The sequence below is a fragment of the Scomber japonicus genome, chromosome 7 (assembly GCF_027409825.1).
Source record: "Scomber japonicus isolate fScoJap1 chromosome 7, fScoJap1.pri, whole genome shotgun sequence".
Classification (NCBI taxonomy): Eukaryota; Metazoa; Chordata; class Actinopteri; order Scombriformes; family Scombridae; genus Scomber; species Scomber japonicus.
In genome coordinates, this window is record NC_070584.1 from 23,224,763 (window position 1) to 23,251,994 (window position 27,232).

At 37.2% G+C, this 27,232-nt stretch overlaps 1 protein-coding gene across 1 annotated transcript in view; it reads left to right on the plus strand.

The window, feature by feature from the left end:
* The first annotated feature begins 2,326 nt into the window (after positions 1-2,326).
* LOC128361488 (E3 ubiquitin-protein ligase rnf213-alpha-like) overlaps positions 2,327-27,232 on the plus strand; it is a 32,354-nt gene continuing 7,448 nt past the window's right edge. The window contains 39 exon segments of the mRNA XM_053321973.1: positions 2,327-2,482; positions 2,771-2,905; positions 3,069-3,167; positions 3,249-3,371; positions 5,484-5,673; positions 5,901-6,074; positions 6,946-7,098; positions 8,013-8,617; positions 9,028-9,187; positions 9,265-9,482; positions 9,872-10,009; positions 10,439-10,594; positions 10,722-12,003; positions 12,559-12,743; positions 12,882-13,037; positions 13,411-17,025; positions 17,342-17,472; positions 17,679-17,774; positions 17,893-18,014; positions 18,267-18,380; positions 18,588-18,791; positions 18,930-19,065; positions 19,328-19,510; positions 19,860-19,981; positions 20,107-20,267; positions 20,720-20,917; positions 21,101-21,273; positions 21,738-21,858; positions 22,187-22,287; positions 22,400-22,579; positions 22,887-23,032; positions 23,341-23,443; positions 23,614-23,728; positions 24,492-24,699; positions 24,790-24,980; positions 25,328-25,450; positions 25,977-26,087; positions 26,410-26,652; positions 27,026-27,113. Of these exon segments, the coding sequence (XP_053177948.1) occupies positions 2,819-2,905; positions 3,069-3,167; positions 3,249-3,371; positions 5,484-5,673; positions 5,901-6,074; positions 6,946-7,098; positions 8,013-8,617; positions 9,028-9,187; positions 9,265-9,482; positions 9,872-10,009; positions 10,439-10,594; positions 10,722-12,003; positions 12,559-12,743; positions 12,882-13,037; positions 13,411-17,025; positions 17,342-17,472; positions 17,679-17,774; positions 17,893-18,014; positions 18,267-18,380; positions 18,588-18,791; positions 18,930-19,065; positions 19,328-19,510; positions 19,860-19,981; positions 20,107-20,267; positions 20,720-20,917; positions 21,101-21,273; positions 21,738-21,858; positions 22,187-22,287; positions 22,400-22,579; positions 22,887-23,032; positions 23,341-23,443; positions 23,614-23,728; positions 24,492-24,699; positions 24,790-24,980; positions 25,328-25,450; positions 25,977-26,087; positions 26,410-26,652; positions 27,026-27,113 (10,711 nt within the window). The 5' untranslated portion in view covers positions 2,327-2,482; positions 2,771-2,818.

A 27,232-nucleotide genomic window follows, 5' to 3' on the forward strand; every position in this document is an offset into this window, starting at 1 on the left:
ATAATCTTTGATCTGCTAACAATCTGGAATGAGCAAAATGTGGGCGACTTCTTTTTCCTGCTAAGACAGTTCATTCATGCATACAGCAATCCTATTCTTCATGATGGCATAGAAAGATCATGGGGATTACTGTATGGTCCAGAACAGGTAAATGTCAAAGGTTTTATTCAACAACAGTACACATCCACATCCAGAATGATCCCCTAAAATCTAAGACAAATTTAATTAATATGTACTATTCTTCTCACCAAACGCTGATCAGAATATACGATTTTTGACATAAATCGGTTTTCCTCTTTCTTTTTTTTCAGGTGAAAATCCTGCTTAAAGGTTTTCTGGAGAAAAACGTAATTTCCAAATCCAGGAATGGGATATCACCTCTCAGTGCGGGATTGATTGGTTTGCTTGTTTACAACAAGCATCTGAAAGACCACATGACAGATCAAGGAATATCTAATCTATGTGATCTTCTCTGCTTGCCTCAGAAGCCACAACACCATTTTCTCCCTTTCTGGAAAGATTTTGCAAGCCCTTTTGCAGATAATAAAATGTAACTAATGTTTACTTTAAGTTAAAGCATGAAAAAACAACGCTACACTATGAAAATGATTGAAGATTACAACAGAGCTAAAGCTTACTACAAGACCCTAAGATTTAAGTTTTAATTGAAGACAATGGTGACTATCAGCCTGAGCTCTTTGTAAGTTAAATGTTCTTACATGATTGAAAGTTTTGCTTGTCAAATTAGGTAGACATGGGTCAACTTAAAATTGAAGCCAGTGGAGGTAATTTAAGACAACAAAAGAAAAAGAAAAGGAAGAAGAGGAGCTGTTTTCTATTGTTAAAGTATGTCAGTGTAGATGCTGTATTTTCAGAGAACTTAGTATAACATAAACATGATTTGACTTAGATAAACTTGAATAAAATACAGTTTTCGATTATGCAGAGACCTTGATTTTTGTGTTGCATTCATCAGGACATGACAGTGCAGTTCTAAATACTTTTGACCTCTCAACAGCATAAAGTAAAACAGAAGTGTTATAATATGACTTAAAAAAACAACAACAACATAGTCAACTTTGGAAATAGTTTTTGTTTTTTTTTCCAACAAAAAGCTCTTCTACTATAAGCATAATGAAACTAAACACTATTTATTTCTCCACTGGTATAGTGTTCCAGATGCCATTGAGATGCTTTGCAACAATGCTCGTAAATGCCACATTGAGAAGTGGGTCTTGCTCATTCCTCTGATTCACCTACTGAGAGGAGAAAGCAAGCCATTTGAGCCAGTTCCACCTGTTTTGAATCCTGATTGGGACTCCTGGACTGGCTTGTGGAGGAGCAAGGGAATTAATATCTACAGAGATGCAAAGTATGTAAAGTATGTTTTTGCTTCTTTTTTTTCCTCTGCAAAGCACATGTACAGGACTTTTCAAAATATCTGGAGAAAATATAAATAGCCCTCAATAGCAATATATAGTAGCTGAGATCCCAGACAAACCAGTTGTTCATATGTAATGTATGTTTCTCACAACAAACGATAATCAGGAGCAGTTGGTCTCAGAACCAAACTGGAACAACAACATGCATTATCAATGCATGCCACTGACTCATAGCACCTTCAGTTGCTGGTACCAGAGAAAAATAAAATTTTAAAAATCCAAAATTTAGATTGCAGAAATGATCGTATCTCTATAAAATTGATGGTGGAATATTTTGAATATGAAAAAATCTGAAAAAAACAATTAGGTCTTTCATTAGCCTGTAGAACTAATGAGAGACTTACGCTTCCTGGGGACATCTTGATTTTTATTTCCTCAATGCCTGGTTACCATAATCTAGTCTGACTTTATTTCAGGAGTCTGATCAGAATCATGAAAGACCATGCATACCTGGTGGACATTGACCGTTTTCTTGTGCACTCTTGGATGTCCCTGCTGAGTGTGGATGATCTAATGAGCTTCATATGCTCTGTGCCAGTGGAGCTCCTCGACATTCTTCATTACATTCAATTCAGAGTCAGATCTGGCATAAATCACTCCGACTACAGGGTATGCATTAAGTTGAAGCTACCACTTGTTTGAATTTTACCTCACCATGTTCAATCATGTCTACAAATTTCAAGTCTTATGTTATTTGGATTACAGGCTTTGAAAGAACTGGCAGGTCATCTCATAGAAAGAGAAAACCATCGCAATAAAAGGTAAAAAAATCTGTCACTGTTATAAAATATCGTTATGAATTTTAGTATCTACAATATACACATACATATAACACATTTAATTCATAAACAACAATTATTCATATAATTTCTTCTCATAGTTTTGATGACAAATACGGAGAGTGTTGCCTGAAAACTGCAGTATGGCTTCTTGGTTCTATCTGCCGTCACACAACAGATCCACACCGCTGTGATGTCCCTCTTATCTTCCTTGATCTTGTCTGTCTGATTGCAAAGGCATACGACTGCACTGATTCCAAGGTGAGCATCACCTGACAGTCTGTTGGACAAGCCACACTTTTACTGAGGCTTGAAATATCTATTGTATCTATCTTCTATTGAGGAAAATAAATAATTGAACTAACATGGATTACATGATATTATCAATTATTTGATTGTCTTTGAAACATTTGACTAATTTTGTGAAAAGTTTACACACAAAAAATATAAATAAAGTATATATTTTCAATTAATCATTAAAACTCTTAATGCTAAAATGTAAGCAGTAAATAGATATACATGATTAATGTATTATAATTGCTATTACAGTCAAGAGAGAGAATTCATGAAGAGTCAATTGGGGAGACAATAGAAACAATGACGCAATGGCGAAGAACTACCTTCCAAAACAATCTGCTGAATGAATACATACATACAGACTTTTCTGTACCACGTGAAGTTGAGGTAAGCAGAAATGAATTGCTGTAATATTCTGTATGTGATGTTCTCTCTGCCATGGTTTTGAATTAAAATAGTTATAGTGTGGCAGCCATTTGATGTGGTCTGCAATACATATGACATATGATGTAGCAGAGGTATTAAATCAATAGGATGTCTCTCTTTCTAGGTATGGAACAAGTTACTCTCACTATCCTTCAGTCATGAGCAACATACTTCATTCTGGAGAACCACCTTCATGAATGATTTTGAAGGAAAGTTAAAAAAGGTAAGACTGGATTTGTTTGTGTTTACATGTTTTGAATGTAAACTTGATAAATAAAACTAAGAGTATGTGCTTATGTGGTAGGAAAAACTAGCGAATCAAGTTGGAATCTACTCCAAGAAGATGGAAGAACTGAGCCAGGCATGTCCGCTGTTATGCAGCTCAATGGAGAAATGTGCTTTGGAAGCGATTGAAGCTGTTTGTCAGGTATGATTTTGATAATAAGCAGTGAATACATTATGATGTAAAAACCACTGTATAAGTCCCACTGGTGTATGAGACAGAGCCTATTTTGGGGGGGGTGTCATGCTGGGAAAGTCACTTTTCTATTAAAGACTGATTTATTTAAATAATTATTCATTTATAAACATACGTTTATACTCCAAAACTTTTCAATTTCCGCAACAAAACACACATATTACACCTGAAACAGTGTGTTGGGTTAATGGTTAATGGTCCAGTAATGATTTGCTTAACTGAATTGGCCCTGTATATTAACTCTGACTGGGTTCAGGTTAGGCTATGACTTTCAATTGAACCTTTTAAAAGAACACAGTAACTTTACATATTTGTTACACTGTGTATATGTATGCTCACTGAGTCCCAAAGACTTCATCAGAGCTGCCTCTTTTAGGCTTCAGATCTGTGCTGCCACAGCTCAATAAAAGCGAAGTGAACCCACCTGTTTTTATTTTTTTTTATTTTTCTGTACAACATACAGCAGTAACGGGTCATCAATAGCCAATCTATTTTCATTTGCTGCTGACACAGCTGGAGCGTGCAGTGCATGCTTGACACCACTGTTTATGACACCACTGACGTTATAGTTCATAAATGTGGATGCTCACATCATTATTTTTATAGTTATTATAATAGTTATCATGCTTAGTGTGGACCTCCTTTTTACATACCTATAATCATATCCAACCTGTCTCTGCATTTTACTGGTGTATAGGACACACCGGAGTATAAGACGCATCCCACTTTTCAATGAAAGAAAATCATGTCAAAGATGTGTCTTACACACCGTTTTTTACAGTATATCTGTTTTGCACATATTTTGCTTGTGTGTACACTCACCAAGTACTTTATTAGGAACATGTGAAATCTAATGCAATTCAGCACAACAGCTCTGCCCTTAATTCTACTTTATGAAGCTTGTACATTTTCAGTTTTTCTTGACCCATTCTACTTTATGTTTATTAGTGAGGTTGTAGTGGGTAGTGGTGTTGTACTGGAGTGTATTACATTGAAATGTGTTCCTAATACTTTGTCCACCCTATTAACAAACATAAGGGTGGTGAAATATTAGGAACAGTTTTCAATATACATTGTACTTTTTCATATGTATGAGATTGCAAAGGTGTTCCTAAAAAAGTACATGTGTAAGTACAAAATAAATAAATATAAATAAATAAATAAAATTGTGCAATCCTAATGACAATTAAAATTAACCCTAAACCTTGAGTTGTAGGTGCCCAAGGATATCTTTTTGCATTCTAATAAAGAATGGTGAAGGTTTTATATCCATTGTATAATAAATTATCATTCATGTTACAGTGCTTTAATTATGGATACTTCTAAGAAAGGACTCCCAAAGACATTTGTTTGACATAGATCGGCTCAACCTTGTAGCACAATGACCAGTGGCAGTTGTAGTTTGTATGAATATATCTATCTATATATATATATGTATGTCTATATTGATCAATCGATCAATAGAGATAGATATAATTAACAACTATAAATACCAAAATTATATACAATCATAACAATCACAAATACTAAAAATGAAGTGCAAAGAATGGAATTCTAGTATATAAATACAAATAAATTAGTTTTTATTTATCACAAATTAGAACATATTGGTAATAAAAAATCAATATCACAAATAGAACAACACACTTATATATCAATATTACCCATCCCTCAGCAGTGTCAACCAAGAGTCAAGATTAAACCAGTTCACCTTGATGGTGTGCCGACTGATTTTATATTATTAACGATGTAACACACAACCCAGAAAAAAATGCAACAATGTGTCTGTGAAATTACGTATTCACAGTATGAATTGTGGTTTATTTGGTAGTGACATTATATAATTGACATTGACATGTAAAAGCAACAGAGAAGCATTCAGGGTTTATTTATTTTTTTGGTATGTGTGCAGTGTGCCCCATGTTGCCCCCAGCAAGATGCTGCCCGTACCGCCCATATCTAAATCCACCACTGTGCATGACAAATATTGCATGTCCATATCTTAAAACATAACATGAAACATTTAAATTTTTGTGCATTCTTTTTTTCCTGTGATTTCAGGATAAATCTGGCAGAGCAGTTTCAGCTCTATTGCAGACACATGATATCACAAGGTTTGGGAAGCTGATGTCTGTTGTTTTGGTGAAGTCATGGCCCACGGATGCCACAGGAGGTTGCATTGAAGGAGAGGACTTGATATTTGAGCACCTCTTAAATTGGCCCATGGCCAAAAGTGTCTTCCAAATGACAGGTAAATACTAAAATATAAAATATAATGATACAACATTGACTGGAAATGAACTCTTTAATAATGTCTAGGTTTTTGTCACTCTTGATAGTAAACTGTGAAAGAAATTTGTAATGATTAAATGAAACAAAGTGAAGGTGGGCAGGCAGTACATTTATTGTGATTGCCTGCACACATAGATAATAGTAAAATGTTTTCTAGTTAATGTTAGCACTTTGCTTGTTTTCCAGGTGCACGAGGAAGTCTGATTGACAAATTGTCAGATGAAGCTCAAATCAGGATGTCTTTGGCAAATTCAGCATTCAAATCTGTGTCAGAGAAATTCTTCAGTGGAGAAATCCAAATGAAGACGTTAAACCAAATCTTGCAGAGAGAACAAGAATTTGTTGACTTGCTGAAGATAGGTGAATCAGAATATCGTTATATTTATATCTCCTCGACCTGCTTTTTCTCTCTTTGCTCTCTTATACTATTACATTTATTTTTAACACAGAGCCATGTTATGTGTTACTGTTGACAAGGTAGAGGCAGAGGTATTGTCTTGGCAGGTCTTTCTAAATGAGTTTCAAGCAACACTTTCTTATTCAGAGCGCTGTTTCAGACTAAATTGAGGACTCAGGCCTTGGCTGGTTTCTTGTCATTTTGTTGAATAAAGTTTAATCTGACTACACTTAAAATCTTTAGCAGCGTAAACATACTCATAGAAGCCGAAAAACCAAAAAAATCTTAATAGGAATTGTCTTGGCTCATGAGTTTGAGACCAGCTCAGTGAGCTAGGTCAAGCTTTCATCTTTATAATTCTTGTCAAAATGGGCAGGGTTTGAGCTGCTTTTTAATTAATTAATTGATTAATTGTTGATGAATATTCAGCTTTTTTGTTTCAGGGGAACACTTTTATTACTAATTACTTTATTACTAATTTCTCCTCAATGGATTATCACATAGTTATTAAAGTTATACAGTTTGTTGTGTATTTATAAGACAACATTATCATGATTGGACAAAAAAATCAGAATCAGATGAATGTCCTCCAGCAATATAGTAGAGTTTATGACTCTTGGTCTGTTTAAGTAAGCAAAGAGGTTGTCTGTCCATGTTGTTATCATATTTATACTTTATCTTGTTCAAATGCCCCTAAAGAACATTTATGCTTTTAGTTCAGGCAATGATTTAGTTATTGTTCAGAAATGGTCTCTCGGGAGGTCTGTTCATTCTCCATAATTCTGTAATTCTACTTCAATATATGTGTTCATCTAAGTGTTTATGTTCCTCTAGATGGCCTCTGTGATGATGGTCGTTGTAAAGATGACAGAAGCATGAGACGATTACTCAGACAAAGAAAAGACGAAGCTGAAGCTGTCCACAATGAGAAGGAGCTGGTCAAAAGTCTTCTACAAATCTGCCAGGAGCTTCCGCAACATGTCAAAGGTAGGCAGCACTGACACACTAAGGAAAATTGTATTTAAGATTTGGGTTTGTTAGAAACTTCATCTCAGGATAAAGATGCTATGCCATGGCATAGTTTAAAAACATCTCTAACATTTTTTTAATTTTTTGGAGACATACAGTATATGTTTTGCATACATTGGCACGTGTAAAGGCCTCAAAAGAAAGTAAGTGGGCAGGGGAGGAGCTGAACCTTGCAGTGTGGGAATGAAAATGAACTCAAAGAAGAACATCATCTGCGAAGAAAGTAGTCTGATCTACAGTGTGAAGTCAAAAGACACAAGCACAATTTATAGCTGTGGTCACCTTAAAACATGGTATTGGAACCAGATCTCGATTGGAGTGTTTTTTTCTCCATGTGAAAAGTTGTCTGTGAACCTGTGTGAATGTTGAAATACAAGGTGTTTTCTATCGATTAATGTTAGCAATATTGGAGGTGAAAATCATTAGCTAGTTTGTTTTGTCTGTCTTTCTGTTTGTTCAATTAGGAATACTGTTCTCATATGTAGTCGTTGTGATGTAAACATCTATGACAGTTTGAGGCAATGTGAAGTGTTGCATCAGGGATTTTCTGTCAGTGCTAGGTGTTTGAGCTTAGCAGAAAATTGCTGAGATGCTTCTCAGTAGGGTTGTGGAAACATTGATAAAATGGTACTTTTGATCTGTGCAAAAGAGATATGTACAGTTCCAAGTCTGTGGTTCCTCTGTGGAGCTGCTTGCCTTAACATCATGCAACCACAAGAGGCATTAAGTTGATCTGACAAGTCCTCAGTATTCAGTTGCTGTCCCCTTACATTGAGAGTGATTATTTGCAATTCTTGTATCTTGATATACTGTAGTGGTTTTTGAATTGAGAAGACAATCTGTATACCTTAATAATATATTTTAATCCACAGTTGACTTCAAGGGGTTGGACACAAAACTTCGCCAGAACATTGAGACAATGAATCTGAATGAATTCATGAAGGTTTTCACTCTTGATGGACAGACCCCTAGTACAATTGGGCAGGTTACTTATTTCAACCTTTGTGATATCAGCCGACAAATGGCTTCAGAACTACAGGCCATTAAAGATAGTTCAATCTTCAAAATGTGCTGGATGAACCAAGTGGAAGAGCTGTCAAGAGACCAACCTGATACAGATGATATTGATGAAGAAATCTACACTCTCGACCTGGTGTACAGCAAAATATTTCAGAGCTGCTACAGCAGGTACAAAGGGCTCTATGAAGGTCTGGCGAGTGGGGAATTGTTACTGGAGGAAATAGACAGCATCTTTGAGGACTATAAAGGAAAGTATGAAGACCTGCGAAAAGATTTAGACATCATGTGCAGAATAAATCCATCTGATAAGAAAAAATGGATCAATAAAAGAATAAAACAGATTCAACAGTACCAGGATCTTCATCTTGCAATGGACTCTGCCAAAATCATCATGGATATCAGGAACGCAATATGTCCAGAAGGAGACTTCAAAGTGCTGGAGAATTTGCTGCATGTGGTATGTTTTCCAACAATTGTAACTTAAAAAGAGCTGACTTTATAATAGGTCACCAGTTGTTACCGTAACATTATTAACAGCACATGTTTTGACATGGCTTCATTCAGAGACTCTGAGTGACACATTTGGTGAAATGGTTTGTTGTGTGTGTTTATTGTTGAAGACTAGTTTGACTCGTACTCTCATTAATTACTGACATACAATAATTTGTTGTAATGTATAGATTGAAATGGAAAATGGAAATTGAAATAAACAAGTATAATAAAACATTCAGTCACAGACAATTAAGTTGGGAGTTTTGAGGAAAATGAGCATGTTAACTGTTAATTCAAATAGGTTTTTATGCAGATCTAAACTGGCATCATGAATCATGTACTAAACAATTTCTTACTGTAATGCATACTTTTCAGAATCAAGCTGACTTCAAGAAAAACAGCCTTAATTGCATTGATGATAACTTCATAAAGGCCAAAGAGATTCTGAAAGACATTACAGATAATCACAGGGAATGTCTTCAGGCACTCAGTCAGACATCAGAGTTTGTCCAGTGGGTTAAAAAAGCACTTACAGGTAAAGTATATTTCATTTTTGTTACCAAGGGTTGAACACAGTTCTTTTCTTAATCTAAAGGAAATTTTGAATTGTAGATATCAATGAGCTGAAAGTTTTTGTTGACCTGGCATCCATCTCTGCTGGAGAAAATGACCTGGATGTGGATCGAGTGGCCTGTTTTCATGACGCTGTCCTTGGTTACTCATCTATGTTGTATGGACTGAAGGAGGACTCTGATTTTGAGGCCTTCAAGAAGTCATTGTCCAAATTGTGGAAAGCACTCGAAAATGACAGAAAAATGCCAAAGAAGTTGGTGAGATTCCACTCTTTATGTCACCACCACACTGTAACTAATGTTGCGACTACAATCACAGCTATACCATATACAACTACTTATAATTGGGTAGTTTAAGTTGAAACAGGCAGAAAAGTTAGAGGTAAAAAAAATATCTTAACCATGGTCAAACATGAAAAATTCTGCCAGATTCAAGATTCTTGTTTTGAATTTTTTTTTTTTTTTACTTAATTAATTAATTGCTCATTCACTGTCCAAAATAAGCTGTGAAGATCTACCTAATTTAGCATGCATGGCAAATCCTATTCATTTATTTCATCAGCCATTTGTAATAAACAGCAAAAACTCAACAGAAACTTTTAAACTAAAAAATACAGTTAGAATTTGTGTTTGGTGTCTGATTATAGCGAGATACAGCACGGCATCTGGATTGGTTAAAAACTGTTAAGGAAAGCCATGGATCTGTTGAATTTTCATCCCTGTCCCTGGCTAAATCCATCAATGAGAGAGGGATATACACCATCAAGGCCCAGGACCAGAAAAGGGTAAGCATGAAACTAGTGCATAAACATGTCTCAACCTGGATAGGGAAAAACACAACAGTTAAGAGTATTATCCAATGAACAAGCAAACTTAGTCATATGTTGTGAATCATCTGTATAATACGATTAGAAATAATTATGCTGCATGAAAGTATAATGATGAAAACTTGGTTCTGTTCCCACTTAGTAAAATTACCTGAGCAAGGCCAACAACCTTTTTTTTCCTTTTGGAAACATTCACATTGCTAGTAGTGGACCAGAACCTGACCATAGTGTTGCATTGTCACAAAATATGGCATATTTGTAACAGTTTTAACAATCTATAATATTTCTGAACTTGTATTGTCTATGCATTTTTATTGCAATGTACAGTATATACAAATGATCTTTTCATGACCTAAGCATGTATCATGTTGATACTTCCCTCTATAGCTAACTTTAGAGACTTCACTGATGCTGCAAATTCAGAACGGACATGAAAAAAACAGGACATGCACCTACGATGACCTGAAAGAATTGCAGAACAAGCTCATGCTAATGTCTGGAAGAGGAGAACATAATGAGAGTGAGGTGGAATGCTTTACTGAGGTATTGCATAATCTTTATATATTTGGGATTTTTTAACAGAGATTCATGTCTTACTAGGAAATTGATGAGATATTTATAGAATTTGTATGTTTTACCTGTAATCTCAGTTTTTCTTCTTTATATTCAGGTGTTTGACAATGTCCAAAGGCTTGCAAAAGTATTTGTAGACCTTTATGCTGCAGGAAACCCACTCTTCAGATTCTGGGAAGCTAAGATTTATTGCAAAACTCAGACCGGCCCATGTATCATTATGGAAATCAACTTTTGTCAGACACTTCACCACATCGAAGTATGTGGAAGTCTGGTTGAACAACTTGCAGCTCTGTCCAAGAAGATGGAGTTGTTTCTTGATGACTGGCAGAACTTTGTGAACCAACAGAGATGTGATCACTACTACTTAAACTACTTCACAGCAGAACAAATATTCTATCTGTGCAGTATTGTGACTCCAACAAATGTGAATGCAGTGATAGAGGACAAAGCTTTGATGATGCTGTCTTTCATCAAACCGAACTGCACATCGTTAGATGTCTGGAGTGCATGGGAAAGGTTTCAGAACCACTTTGAACCTGGTAAAAGGACCAATGAAGCTATTCTCTTTCAAAGTCACTTTTTCCACCAGGATGATATGGATACATCTTCAGCCGATGTGAGTCATGTTACAGCTGAAGATGCAGCAGAAAATGCAGACCATGCTGTTGGTTTGAAAGAACTGGAAGAGTTGTGGAATGCCTACATGATGAATGAGGGAATGTTTTTCCATGATCTTTTGGACTTAAGAAGTTTAGGGGGTCTGTTAAAACTGATGACTGATACAGAAAACCAAAATGAAGATGAATGGCAGGAACCAGTGCTCTCAGACACAAAAGACATTTCACTCAGAAGAACGCTCCCAAAAGGCCTTGTCTCAAACCAACCTAATCTAATAATCTGCCCACACGATGAGATTCTGACTTCAAGTATCTGCTTATACATGACCAATGATTATGAGGCACTGCCGAGTTATGATGAGGTTCTCTTGTGTACTCCTGCAACATCATATGAGCAGGTAGAGCTTTTCCTAAGGAGATGTCTCACACCAGGTGACTTTGGCCAGAAGATTTACACAATGCTCCGAGCAGACCAACTAAGCTATGATGTTAGCTGTACAATGGAGAAGTGTTTTCAGAAACTGCGGTCTCAGTTTATCCATGAGTACCAGTTAGTGATCTACTGCAGCTCTGACAGGGAACACACTTACATTCCTACTGCATTCAGTCAGTTCAAGAGAGACTTTGTGCCAAACGAACCATTGGAAAGGATCCAGAGGTACTTGTCCCAACATTACACTGTCCCCTCAGATCACAAGAACGCTGTGTTCAAAGGTGGTCATACTGTTGGCATTGTTGCTTCTAGACGTGCAGGAGTTGGTGAGTCCTATATGTACAGTAACTTTTTCATATTTAAGAAGTATACCACAGTGTTATTTAAGGAAATTATGTACATAAAATTTCTATTGTTATGCATTTTACAGTACATAGGAATCTGAACTGAAGAAAGACTTAACTTTAAATAACAAATCTTTACATATACAGTTCCTGGATGATTTGCAATAGTCATGTCACAAATGGTTAAATGGCCCTTGGAGCTATCTCCCTAAAACACTGGTATAATCATTTAAAAGTCATATGGGAGTATACCTTCAAGCTATTCTTGTACTGGATGATGGTTACCCTTTAAATACATACTATAATTTCCAGTTTTGGCTTCAGCATTATTGAGATGTGCAACAAAATGTATGAAACTGTGTTAGCTGAAATCAGTGATTCAGTAGATAATGTACAAAATTAAAGCTGATCTTGTTTTTTGTCTTCTAGTAGCAGAATTTCTGATTCCTAGAAATACATGCTACGTATTCCACTCAGTTATTCTTAATGCTGTGATGTTGGTTAGCCAAATGATATCTGATTATTCTAACATTACAGGCAAGTCACTGTTTGTCCAAAGATTGTATGAAAAACTGGAGGAAAATGTTGAACAAGGAACTGCTTTCAAGAAGTGTATCCGCCTAGCTGAACATGAAATCAATGACCACAAGGTTCTCCAGTCTTTGTATGACTCACCGAAACAGAGAGATCTCATTATGTTTCACTTTGATGTCACATCCTCGGTAAGCAATGTTTATGCAACCTTTTATAATGGAAGTTCTTCTTTTTTTTTTATTCATTAAAATGGTCAAATTGGCCAAAATATGCTTTATCCAGTTACATCAAGATTTCTTTCTAATGATGCAAATTATTATACCTAGGTGCGAAAGGGCTTGAATGAATTCCTATTCAAGCTTTTGTTTTTGCGTTACCTGATGGATTCAGATGGATGGATGTGGCGCTGTAGCCACAAACACTTGTATATCATTGAATTACTGGAATCCACAAGTGATCAGCCCAGATGTACCCCCATATCTGTAAGTTGAGATTCACTGTTTGAACCTTATTCATTCTTTTCATTATTCAAATTATACCATACAGTTCTATTGGTTTCCTTTTTATTATTGCTTTAATTGTTACATCCTTTTCCTTTTAATTGATCTGATAAATTAAGTTAAGTTGATCTGTGTGCTATGAAATGTAGAAAGCACAACATACTACCACATACTGCCAGAAGGGGTTAGGATTATGTTTCAGTTGCAAGAAGAACCTGGGTTGGCTAAATATGGTACACCAGTAATTGCAGTAGCTGCAATTAGTAGCTGGTAGGAGAAGGTGCAGATTTTTAGTGTAATGAATTTTAACTTGTAATGAACTTTAATATATGTACACATATCTGCATGTTTTTAGGGGCGAAAGGAAAACTTTCCATTCTTGGATGTTTTCCCTAAGGTGACTTGCCGTCCACCAAAGGAGGTTATGGCTTTGGAAAAGAGGAGAGAAGAAATCACTGAAATGGAGAGTGATGACCCCCTCATGGATGATAAATGTTTCCAGAGTGAAGCCTATCAAAGACCATATCAGTACCTCACGCGTTTTCGAAACAATGAAAATCTTGACAAATTCATTTACCAAGGCATTGAAGGGTCTCATGCAGAGTGTATCCAGATACTGCTGTTCTACTGTGGCATACCAGATCCTTCATGGGCGGAGCTACGTAACTTTGCCTGGTTCCTTAATCTTCAGTTGCAAGACTGTGAAACTTCAGACTTCTGCAAATTTGAATTGGTGGGAGACACACTACGTGGGTTCAAAAACTTTGTGGTTGAGTTCATGATCTTGATGTCCAAAGACTTTGCAACCCCATCACTGTGCATCACTGACCAGAGCCCAGGGAGGCAACAAATAGACATCAGTGGGCTTAATGAAAGAGATTTAGCTCCTTTCCTCATCAGAAAAAGGTGGGAATCCGAGCCACATCCATACCTCTTTTTCAATGATGACCACATGTCCATGACTTTCATTGGGTTTCACCTTCAGCCCAATGACCAGAATGGGGTTGATGCCATAAATCCCTCGACAGGAAAAGTGATAAAGAGAAACATCATGACTCAAGAGCTGTACAATGGCTTAAAACTTCAGAGAGTCCCTTTTAATAGGGACTTTGATCAGCTTCCTCGAGCTGATAAGATTGAGCATCTATGCAGTGTGCTTGGCATCAAATGGCATACAGATCCCGATGAAACATATGAACTGACAACTGATAATATCCTCAAAATGATGGCAATCCATATGAGATTTAGGTGTGGCATCCCAGTCATTATAATGGGTGAAACAGGATGTGGTAAGACACGGCTCATCAAGTTTATGTGTGAGTTGAGAAGATGTGGAGCACCAACAGAAAACATGAAACTGGTCAAGGTTCATGGAGGAACTACATCAGAAATGATATATGAGAAAGTGATGGAAGCAGAAATTCTCGCAAGGGCCAATAAAGAGAATCATGAGTTTGACTCGGTTCTTTTCTTTGATGAAGCAAACACCACTGAAGCAATAAGCAGCATCAAGGAGATCCTTTGTGATAACTCTGTGCAAGGACATCAACTTGGCTGTCAAACAGGACTGCAGATTATTGCTGCATGCAACCCCTACAGGAAGCATAAAGACAAGATGATTGAGAGGCTAGAGGCATCTGGATTGGGCTACCGGGTCAGGGCTGAAGAAACTGAAGACAGACTTGGATCCATCCCTCTCAGACAGCTTGTCTATCGTGTTCATGTATTACCTCCTAGCATGATTCCTCTTGTTTGGGACTTTGGACAGCTCAATGACTCAACAGAGCAAATGTACATTGAACAAATAGTGCAAAGACAGGCCAAGATGAACATGATTGAGAATAGTTATATTCCAACTATAACTAAGGTGTTATCATCGTCACAAAAGTTCATGAGGGAAAGGAAAGATGAATGCAGCTTTGTCAGTCTGAGGGATGTTGAACGCTGTATGCATGTCTTTGTGTGGTTCCACAAAAATCACTCCATGTTTGCTGAGGAACTGACAACATTCCTTCAGAGGAAAAAAAACAAGCCACCATTTTTACCTGCTAGGGACAGAGTAATATGGTCTCTCTTGATGGCCATTGGAGTGTGCTACCAGTCCTGCTTGGAGGACAAAAGGCCATATCAGAAAACTATCAGCCCATTGCTTCCTCCTGGATACAATACACAGAGAGTACAAAAGGAAATCCAACTCATGCAGGACCTCCTACTCAAAGGTGTGCCCATGGGTAAAACAATAGCCAGAAATGATGCTTTGAAAGAAAATTTCTTCATGATGGTGATCTGTGTTGAACTAAGAATTCCCCTGTTTATCGTTGGGAAACCAGGGAGCTCCAAATCACTCTCCAAAACCCTAGTTGCAGATGCAATGCAGGGCCCTGCATCACATTCTGAACTCTACAAGAGGCTGAAGCAGATACATCTGGTGTCTTTTCAGTGCAGCCCTCATTCAACTCCTGAAGGAATCATCAACACATTCAAACAGTGTTCCCGCTTTCAGGAAAGTAAAAACTTGGATGAATACATTTCTGTAGTTGTTCTTGATGAGATTGGATTAGCTGAAGATTCCCCTAAAATGCCACTGAAAACACTGCACCCATTACTGGAGGAGGGCTGTGTCGATGATGAGCCGCAACCTCATAAAAGGGTTGGGTTCATTGGAATTTCCAATTGGGCACTGGACCCTGCCAAGATGAATCGTGGAATATTTGTGTCCCGTGGAGACCCAAACCAAAAAGAGCTCATCAAAAGTGCCAAGGGGATATGTTCATCTGAAGAAAAGGTTCTTGAAAAGATCACACACCTTGTTGAGCCCTTTGCCAAAGCATATATGACAGTATGCAAAGAAGGCAAAGGTTTTTTTGGTCTGCGGGATTTCTACAGTCTGATAAAGATGGTATTCTCAATTACCAAAATCTGTAACAATAGTCCCACTGCAGATCAAATCACTGCTGCAGTCCTGAGAAACTTTAGCGGAAAGGATGATGTTGATGTGATGACCATATTCCACAGAGAACTCAGAGATGACTTTGCATGTGCTACCATTTCCACTATTGATTTGGTTGAGCAAAGCATCTCTCCTGTCCAGGTTCAGGAAGGTGCCATTGATGTAGCAAAACAAAGCATCTCCCCATTTTGCCAAGCACAAGAAAGTCGTTACTTACTATTTCTCACAAAAAACTATGCCGCTCTTCAGATTCTCCAACAGATCTTCTTCTCTCAACAAATCCATCCAGAGATTATCTTTGGGTCCAGTTTTCCAAAGGATCAGGAGTACACACAGATTTGTCGGAACATCAATCGTGTCAAAGTTTGCATGGAGACTGGACAAACAGTTGTACTTCTGAACCTTCAGAATCTGTATGAAAGTCTGTATGATGCTCTCAATCAATACTATGTGACCCTTGGGGATCAAAAGTATGTTGACCTCGGATTAGGAACACATCGTGTGAAATGCAGAGTTCACAAAAACTTCAGGCTCATTGTCATTGAGGAGAAAGAGGTGGTCTATGAACAGTTTCCAATCCCACTGATTAACAGGTTGGAGAAACACTACCTTGACATCAACACTGTTCTCAGAGATGAGCAGAAGGGAATTGCCAGACAGCTACAGAAATGGGTTGATGACTTTGTCTCCTCAAGCAGTCAAGACTCCACAAAAAAACGATATGCTCCAAGTGATGTCTTCATCGGCTACCACTCAGACACATGCTCCTCTGTGGTCCTGCAAGCAACAGACAATCAAAGTGTTGAAACTGAAGCTCAGACCATTCTGGACAAAGCCAAAGGCATTCTGCTCAACTGTGCCACTCCAGACTCTGTCGTTCGCCTGGACAAATCCAGACTGCCAGATGAAGAACGAGAACAGTTAATGAAAGAATATGTTAGAGAGGAGATGCACAGTTCACTGGGAGACTACATAGCCCATCACACACAGAAGGCAGAACAGTCCCACTTATTCACAGAGGTAATTTATTCAACTTTTTCTATCAAATATTACTATGGAGAATGCACCATGGAAATATTTTCTACATTACTCCTATTTCCTATTAGAAAATAAAAGGCTGTTGGAATTTGAATGTGTATTACTATATCAGAAAAATAATACAAAAAAGACATTAGAAAAAAAGACAAGAAATTATAAATGCAAATCTCATATGACTCATAACTACTGATATGCATGGAAAATCAGACTGATGACACATTATGTATGAGATGATTTTTCTGTTATTAATAGCAAGTAAGAAGTTAACTTATTTGTAATGTTTGGTGATTTTTTGAAGGTCACAACATTTTCCAGGCTACTGACTGCAACAGACACTGAGCAACTGCAGAGGATGATAAAGCTTAATGATGTCAAGCTGCTGTCACTGCACCAGTTTGACACAGAGTACTCTTTCCTCAAGAAAATCAGGTGTGTAAATACAGTATAACGAGTGAGTGGCTGCTGCTGAAGTACTCATTTAAATCTAAATTAATGATGGCCTTCCCCACACCCCTGCTTTTGTTACTTAAAACAATTACAAAAATGATAATATTATGCCTTATATGGCCCTGCACACAACTGTCATGTTATCACTGTCTATTCAATTCTAAATCACACCATTTGTATTTCATCAGGGAATTTCTTGGCTCAGCAACTGCAGACAAAGTGCTCATTATCCAAACAGACTATGATGAAGACTCCCACACAAGGAATCTTCTTTCCTCAGCCAAGTAAGTCTGACAATTATTACTTAAATACTTTGTTTTATATCTTTCTCACAAATAATTGCAAATACACACAATTGTTTACTTTTTTCATTTACTTATGCCTAATGTTTGAATTTTTCAGGTACTCGTGCATCAATGAAATAAACAAGTGGGACACTACTGACAACACAAAGACATTTGTGTACTTTGTCACCAAACTTCCTCGCATTGAGGGGGGGACCTCCTACGTTGGCTTTCAAGGCGGTTAGTTTTGCTATTACACTTGGTGTAACAAAATAGTCAATTTTATGTCAGTGATTCTGTCACAATGAATTTAATTAGGGCACTGACAATAACAAGCTTGAGGATCTTTTGTTTACAAAATCCAATGTATTTGCATTAAAGGCAGTGCATTTGCACATTAAGAGTAACAACAAGTTTAGACAAAAAACAAAAGGAGCAGGCAATTGAAAAAAAATTGTTAAAACTTCCAAATTTATCTGACTTTTTTTTTAGGTCCTTGGAGTTCTGTTCACATTGATGATCTCAGAAGATCAAAAGAGTTTGTGTCTGATGTTCATTACTTGAAAAATCTACGCATAAGTGATCTTTTTGAAGATCCACCTGAGGGTAATTCTTCAACATCTTATCAGATTAATCTCAGATTATTATATTTATATTTCAACTTAATAAGTACATTTCACACATAATCTCTATCGTTTTTCAAGCCATGGAGACAGAAGACCACTACGGTGTGATGCAAAATGACCACTCCACTGTAAGTGTAATTTACAACCCATATTCATAAACCTGGAAGAACACCAGGATTTTTTTTAGCTTGAGGCCACATGGTTCAGAACACATAGTTTTAGGGGATTCACTTGTGGGACAACATTCCTTAATTGAATAATGATTCTTTTCAGGTTTTGGGCCTGCTCAGGAGTTGTGTTCAGAGTGCAGTGAGCATGCTCAGAGATGCAGCGGACAGTGGAGAACTCAGTACTAAGAGAGTTGAAAACCTACTCACACTTCTGGATGAAAGTGAGACACAAGGTTAGAAAATCATTCAAGGTCATCTTTTGATATCAGGCCATTGTTAAGAACATCTACATTGCATGCTGTTAAAATGCAACTTAATGAACACAATGTTATTGTAATAATTGTTATTTTGATTTCAAGATGTGTTTCTGAAAATTGTGAGGAACCGTCTCCACTCGATATTAGAAGAGTATGAAGCCAAAATCCCCAATCCAAAAAATTGGGTTCTCAGGGAGGCATCTAATGTCAACGCTCTTCAAGAAGGGGGAACATTTCTGTAGGTCTCTTCTTTATTTATCTTGTTTATCCATGGTCTTACCAGTGTATAGGACCCTTTATCTTGCCATATATGCATGATATCATTTTGTCTGGTGTGTATGAGTTATTCAGATCTATTTTTCTGTGGTGTAAAAATGTTCTCCTGCACATTTTTCACTGCATATTACGAGAGTCCACAGATTTGCTTTCAACTGATATCTCAAATATAATTTTCTATTTGATTTTTTACTTTTAATGAGTTCATATGAATATTATTACAGGCACACACTGTGGAGGAAAGTCCAAGCAGTTGTCACTCCACTTCTAGCCAACTTGGTCTCAGTTATTGACCGAGACTGCAATTTGGACCTCTTGCTGGGTAGTGGAGAAGACATCAGAAACCTATGGCTTGAGATATTTGAAAGCAAAGAGATGCTTGATATACCTTATGTGAGAATGGAAAAGTGAGTATTATCTCTTGGTTTTATGATCATGTTATCGAGTCACCTCAAATGGTTTAATTTACAATTAATTTGAGTCTTTTGTCTGAAAATTCCAGACGGCCTTGACAACATACCTCGGATGTTATTATTTTACTCTGTGTATACCCTACTCTATAAATGAAGCATTGTAACAAACTTGTATTTTCAGCCACTGGTTCAGAATGTTTTGTTTTTTGACTCAAAATATGCAATTGAATTAGAGCACCAGCGCAGAGAAGTCTGGGCTAAAAAAAAATGTTTTTGTGATTCTACTTTCTTGCAAAATCAAATTCATAATATTAATAATATTTGCATCCTGCCTTTCTTACAGCTCCACAGTCTTGATGGAAAGCCATATCACAGGTGGCAGCACGATGCGCTGCGTCATGCCATTCAGCTGGTGGATCAAAGACTTCTTGGATGGACTCATGGTGCAAACATCCAGACATGAAAGTAACTATCATACCACATAACATATATGAATGCCTTCTGGCCTGGAATTATATTTTAAGTATTAGCATTGTAACTGAGCGATCTACACTTCAATACAATAGTGGCATTTCAACTCTTCCTTGCAGGTCATTTGCATGGTCACTTCCATGAGCTGTTCTTGAACACTCCACTTGGCAGTTACATGGCGGAAAAAGTGAATAAAAAAATGAAGAAAGAATTTTTCGAAAGGTACCTGCAGGATTTTGTCTGCATGACAATGAAAGTGGCATCTGATGAAGAATTACAGGTGAGGATAAATAAAATGCTTCATACTTTAGCCTACTCCAGTACACTCAAATACAGCAATCAACATCCCACTGCTGCAAAATTTAGCAGATTTGACTCAATACTTTTGACACTGACAGTGTCAGCAAAAGCTGATTTTTTTTCTTGCAGTTTTGTGCAGTGATCATTTTCCAAATTGTTGTACATGTACAGTAGATATAATGACCATTGTGCCAAGTATTATAGTCCACATAATATTTAACAGAAATATGTAATCAGAAACAGAAGGATCTTGTATTATACACTGCTCACTCAGTGAGTACACTTATAGTTCAGTTCCAAACAGCTTAAGGCATTACTATGGTCATCACAACAAGAACTTCAGTAAAACTATTTTTTAAAATTTGATACTTGGTGATGTTGCTCTAGCATGAAGCAAATACTGCATAATCAATTTGTGCATTTACTCCTCAGCTTTTGAGACAGGCCCTGGCCAGCTGTGTTGATGAGGTACGGAGACGACAAAGAGATGGAGATGAGCTCTCTCTTCCTCACATCCACATCGCCTACCAATTCTACCAAAGTCGTCTCCAGAACCTCTCGCGGATGATTTCTCTTCAGCCTGAAATAGTTTCTCCTTTGCGAAGAAACATTAAACACTGTCCAGAGATGGTAAACACATATTTCAGCAATCATCACAGACCAGAGCAGAGAGGAACTTATGTAAATGCTTTTTGTACAGGAAACCAATACCCAGCAATTCTGTCATCTTTTAATAGCTTTGGATTGGATAATTCCCATTTTCAAATTCTGCAAAATGCTGAATCTGCCCCAAACTGTTCTACTGTCCTGCAGGTTTTGGATGTCTATGCAGCAATGGCATGTGTTGAAAGCCTAGACTGTCCTGCTTTAGATACGGATGCTCTCTGCCAGCAGTGGCTGAAGAAGGTGAAGAGACTGCAAGCCTCTTTGGAGTGGATTTGCGCCCAACAATTGCAGTTACGATACAAAGAACTCCAAAATGTTCGGTAAGATGCTGATGAACAGGAATGACAGTGAAATACTCCATCCCTAACTCCTAGTCAAAAGACACAGTATATTAGTTACTGGATGGTAAGGTAGCTACTGTTTTGTATGCTTGTTGACTTAAGCTATAAAGGAACTTTTTCAAGCAGCATTTTATGGTGTAGGCAGCCCATCACACCTAAAATATATTGAGCTTCTGCTTAGGTCAAACGAAACTATTACATTTTTATAAAACATAATGTTATGCTTATTAAGCTTCAGGGAAAATGAGCAGTGGTCCTTTTTCACACTGCCAAGGCGCAGTATTTAATGAGCGAAATAATTGTTTTAACTGTCATCTAGTGTTTACCACCTCTGCAAGTCAATTTTCTGGGGAAAACCCTGCACAGATAAATGACTGTTTTGGAGTGAATATGTTCTTTTCCATGGCAAACTAACTGTAATGATATTCTGTAATATTTTGTAGTAATGGCTGGAGGCGAATTTACATCCTCTCATTGTTTGTGGAACACATGCTGTTGGGTTTCCATAATGAAGAGAGGCAACTCAGAGCACTGGTCCTGAATCACTTCAAAACTTTAAGCAAGGTGAGCAGATTTTAATGACCATATATGTTCTTCAAAAAACTAACATAAGCAATGTGAAACTTTTGGTGTCTCTTGATGGAAGTCTATTTGCTGTTCTATATACCTTTTATTCCCAAGAAAAATACAAATGTTGGGAAACACTGTGTGTTGTGTAATTTGCTTGTCACATTTTTCCGCCATAACATGATATGGTGACAATGACAATAAAGGATCTTTTCTATTCTATTCTATTCTATATATTTTACATGAAGGTCAGCCAGCTAAAAAAAAAAGTGTCCATTATGGTTATTGTTATGTTTATATCTTATGTTTTTCACCTATTTTTAAGGTTCTGATGGGAAATTCAGATGTAAAATCATTTAAGGCTTTTAAAGCTGTGATTGATGTATTGAAGTCAAGCAAGCAGGAGGCAAGTGATCAGATTTTCAGGTAAGGCCTTTTAATAAATAATATGACAGTTCAAATTCTTGTTCTTTAGAGATGAATGTTCCTCAGCTGTACTTAAGTAAATTTGACTATCAATGGTCACATTTTTATTAAGGTTTGGACTTCAGTGTGGGGTGTGCTTGAGAGAGCCCCAGGACCCTGTGGAGCTGCCATGCCATCACATCTACTGCTTAACATGCATTAGGGAAAGCCTTGATGCAGGACAAACCTCTTGTCCCTTTTGCAGGCAAGAATTACCAAACGACTTTCAGCCACACGTGTCTGAAGATATCAGGTGAGTTGTTTATGTTTATTGTACCATTCTGTATGTTTATTGTATCAAATTGCACTATCAAAGGAAATTTGACGGAGCAAAAAAACACATATCTATGCATGAAGGTGTTACGGTTATTGTGTTTGTCCAATGGATTAAAAAGACTCACAATTTTGTGGAAATGTTTTAATATGTTATCACTGTGCAGATAAGAAAAGAAAAAGGGACACTGATAATAAAACATCTAAAAAAACCTGAAAAACTAAGGAAACACTGAAACACTGCTTATTAATTCATTATGCTGCATTGGTTTTTTGCGACTCTACAGGGCCTCTATCAAGAGAAACGCAAAATTCAGGCAACATTGCAATGGTTTCTTCATTGATCTTCTCTCCAGTGTGTGCTTCAAAGACAACAGTCCACCAACTAGCGGTGTCATCACCAACCTGTTGTCCTACCTGATGGTTGAGACAGGTAACCTTTATCAGGGAGACATCAGTTCAAATTTCATTACTTCCTCTTCTTCCTTTTCTTTTGCTTCCTTTATAATGAACCTTGATTTGTCTGAAACTGCATGACAGATTTGATAATTTGGCTTTTTATTCATTATTTAAATTCATATAAGTTGCTTTTTATACAATTTTAATTTTGTTATCCTTCTGTTGATATTATGCAAAATACTCTTTAATAATCTGCTTGCTAAGAAAATTTGAATGAGTTTAAATTATTATTAGTCTTTATTTTTGTTGTTACTAATATTTGATCTGAATCTTTTATACCAGAACATGAACAGATTCACACCAAAGATCTGTCACCTTTTGACGAGTCTCCAGATAAAAACCCAGTTGTGCGATCTGTGATTCTCAAGCTCTTGCTGAAGTTCAGGTTGGTTAACTAAATGTGTCACTGGCATGTTAAAATTCAGTATTTGAATGTTTCCAGATTAATATAATCCGTGTCTGTTCTGAGTTGATCTTTACTTGTAAACCGAACAGAACGACTTGCAAGCTCATCTGTGTTGTACTAAACATATGATACATTTAACTGTTTTTCAGCTTTTATGAAGTTAAGGAATATTTGCAGCAGCATTTGTCATCTGTTGAAGACAGCAAATTCGTGGATGAGGAGGACAAAGCAGAGCTTTACGCCTTGTACATCAACTGCTTAGAGGTAAACAAGCATATGACAGTACTGTGTTTCTGGAGGTTTATAGGCCCAAGGTGTAGAACAAAGTGGTATAAAAATAGCTTTGTCCCAGCAACCATCACCCAGATGAACAAGATGTAGCAACATTGCACAGATGCTATTCAAGCTTATTTTTTCATTTACTTATTTTTAACTGCATTTTACTTTGTTTTCTATTTTTTTGGAGTCTTGAACACTCTTATCATGTCTGTTGTTGGTGAAATGTGTGTCAAGATGGATGCCAACGGTTACAAAAAAAGTAGCCTGAACCTGTATTGCTTAAACCTGCAATGCAGAACTTTTGTATACAAATGAATATCCGTTAAATTAGAGCCCTTGCCAAATTAGTTCACACAATGCTAAGCCTATAACCACTAGACAAATCTCTCTGTATTTCACAGTATAATGGAGATTTTAATCTGGTGTCGGGTTTGACATTGACACTGGCAAGATGAATGATTGTGCTGCTTCTCTAAATTTTCCAATTGTTATTGGACCAAATGGACCAGATTCTGTGAAACATGACAGGTCATTTTGTTCAAACAATTCATTCACCTTTTCTCAGCTTCAACAGTCATGATGGAGTATGGTGCATTCAATAATTGTAATTACTCTCATTGCCAGAAAAGGGAGACAAAAGTCCTGCGAGTGCAGTTTATATATATGTATATCTATATATCTATAGATAGATGGATAGATACAGCTGAAGTGACAGTTGACTGATCCCCCTTCACCCCTTTTCTTGTAGGACTCCATGTGGGAGAAAATGCCCCAGGAAGACGACAAGGCTAAAGTGTTGAGGCCACTTTACAATGATGAAACACAGTTCCTGCGCTTCTTTTTGGCTGAAGTTGCTTCTGTTCCAGCAACTGTGTCGATTGAACATCTGCAGCACATTGCACGACTACGTCTTTCCCTCACCATGGCTGCCCAGCTCATCAGTGACAGTCTGCCTGGTGAGAAATAACTTCACTTCTAACAATGAAAACAAAAGTCTGTCCATCAGACTCTAATGTCAGTTGTATTACATGTTGCTACTGTTGCAGAAAACGACACCCCAGACGTAGCAGAAGAATTCATGAACATGGTGATGAAGCTCTGTGAAGAGAGTGGGAATGACTGGTACCGTGTTTACCTGATCCGCAAGCTAAGTGAATGGCAGGGTGTCGAGCTCGTCCAGACTCTGGTGAAACAGGAAAAGTTCGGCTGGCTTTTCCCTGCAGAGGTCCATCAACAGGTATCCCACCTTTCATTGACATATCTGCTACCAAAAATATATAAATAAATAAAAAATTAACATGTCACCATTATTACAAGATGCAATCAGTGGTGCCAACCACCAGCAACACACTATCACTTGATAGTTTGCAGATCCTCATTTACTAAAACATGGAAACAAACTTGGCAGGAAATTGAGCCCCGGTTATTACACTATTCTGGGACCAAGGAGCCACCAGAATATTTAGTTTGAAAATATATTTGATGCATATTTGGTGTCCATATAAATATGTCCAACAAACTGTATGTTTGAATACATTACAAAGCGTTCTTGCTCCTTTCATGGTGGGAAAATTGTGTTCACAGAATGAAGATGGAGGCCAGATGGACCAGTATCTTGTGTATGGAGATGAATACAAGGCAGTGAGGGATGCTGTTGCCAAAGCAGTAGTGGATGGAAATGTTGAACAAATAGAAGAAGTCTGTGAGGTATTTAAAGTTGATTTACCCCAATCTTTACTGTTACAAGTAATGTTTGATGCACTAATATATCTTTGACCAATTCTTGTAAATCTTACAGGGTTTTGACAGAAGGGAAATAATATTATATACATATAATATAATCTATAATTTATATGGACTTGCAAATATATTATGGTCTTTTAAATACCTGGAATCCCTTTCATTACCTTATATCAATAAAGAGAGATCACTTTGTTTAGAATCTTCATAAGTGTATAAGTCCATATGAAAATAAGAGGTAGTGGGTTGTGCAATAGTGGGTCTAAAAGACAAAATGTCTTTAATGACGTGAATTGTAGTGATATTTAAACATCATCATCATCTGGGGACTGATACGTTTGAGGAACACGGGCAGAAAGGCTATTGGTTAGATATGGTGACGTCAGAATTGAGAATGAAGGGATTTTGACAATGTGGAAAAGCAGAAGTGACGGAGAGAAATGAGGGAGTAGCTCCTCACCTCTTAATGTTTGTCCGCTTTTGATTGATTTAGACATGCACTGCACCACCAAGGAATCGGACAATGTTCATCCTCCTGGCACTTTTCCGCGAGGTTACAACTCTGTACAGATCCGAAAATACAGGTCTTCATCCCACCCCTGAGGTATGCACAGTGATTAAATACAGCTCTGTGGAAACTGAATGATATATTATACTGTACATCATGTCTCTTCAGGAGAATATAGATCACAGCCATGAGTTGAACAGACGCTGATCTCATTAAGGAAAACAGAGCATACATTTTGGACTTAATTCAGAATTTAAAAATGCGATTATTATTATATATTATTTGGATTTTTCTTCCTGGGTAGTGCTGTTAAATAGCAGTCCAAAGCTGATATATTGTTGTCATATGCTATGACAATGGTGCAAAAAGGTCTTGCTTATTGTCTCTGTATCTGTCTCATCTCATATCTTTCACATAGCGATGCCAGTCATTTAGAGACCTCATCCAGGGCTCAACGTATCTGCATCACAGAAAAGTGAGAGACTTTGCCTCAGCCTTGGTTCACAACAAGTTGGGAGGCCTGGCCATCCACCCTGATTGTACTATTGTACAAAATGCTGTCATAGAGCTGACTGTCCACCTGGCAGCTGTGCTGCTCACTGAGACTTACCCTTTGTTGACGCCACTCCAGCAACTTGGTCTGTCACCTGAAAATATGCAGGTAAAAAAGTCTCACCTCTGCCTCTCATGGCTATTTAAACTTTTCTAGTGATCTCTGTGTCTTTACAACAGTTTTAGGTTGAATCACATAATCTAATGTTAAAAGTCTTTTCAAACTTCAGAGATTGGGTATTTATTACTCCAAAACAGACCTCAGTACCAGAATGTAACTTTGTTCATATTTAACAGTAATTGCTCACATACACATTGTAGATCCTTTTTGCTATAAGGCAGAAACATCTTGAAAAGTCTATTCATCCATTGCTTTATATCAATTACTGCATACTCGTAAAGAGTTCAAAAGTTTGAAAAAAAGCTTATCAAATTACTCATAGTTTCAATTATTTTCACTCTCATTTTATTTAACCCAACAGGGGGCTTTTATACCCACAATGCCTGATGACATGTTAGCTGTTGCTCAAGCAGTCATACAACAAGACTATGGGCAGCTCACTTGGTATGGTAAGTATTACTCATTCATGTAGAAACCACAGCTTCAAGCTTTACTTATTTGCAGTGTGGCAGTAAGTGTTGTTGTTCCATTCTATCTCTTCTGTGGATTTTATTTGAAATGTTAGATT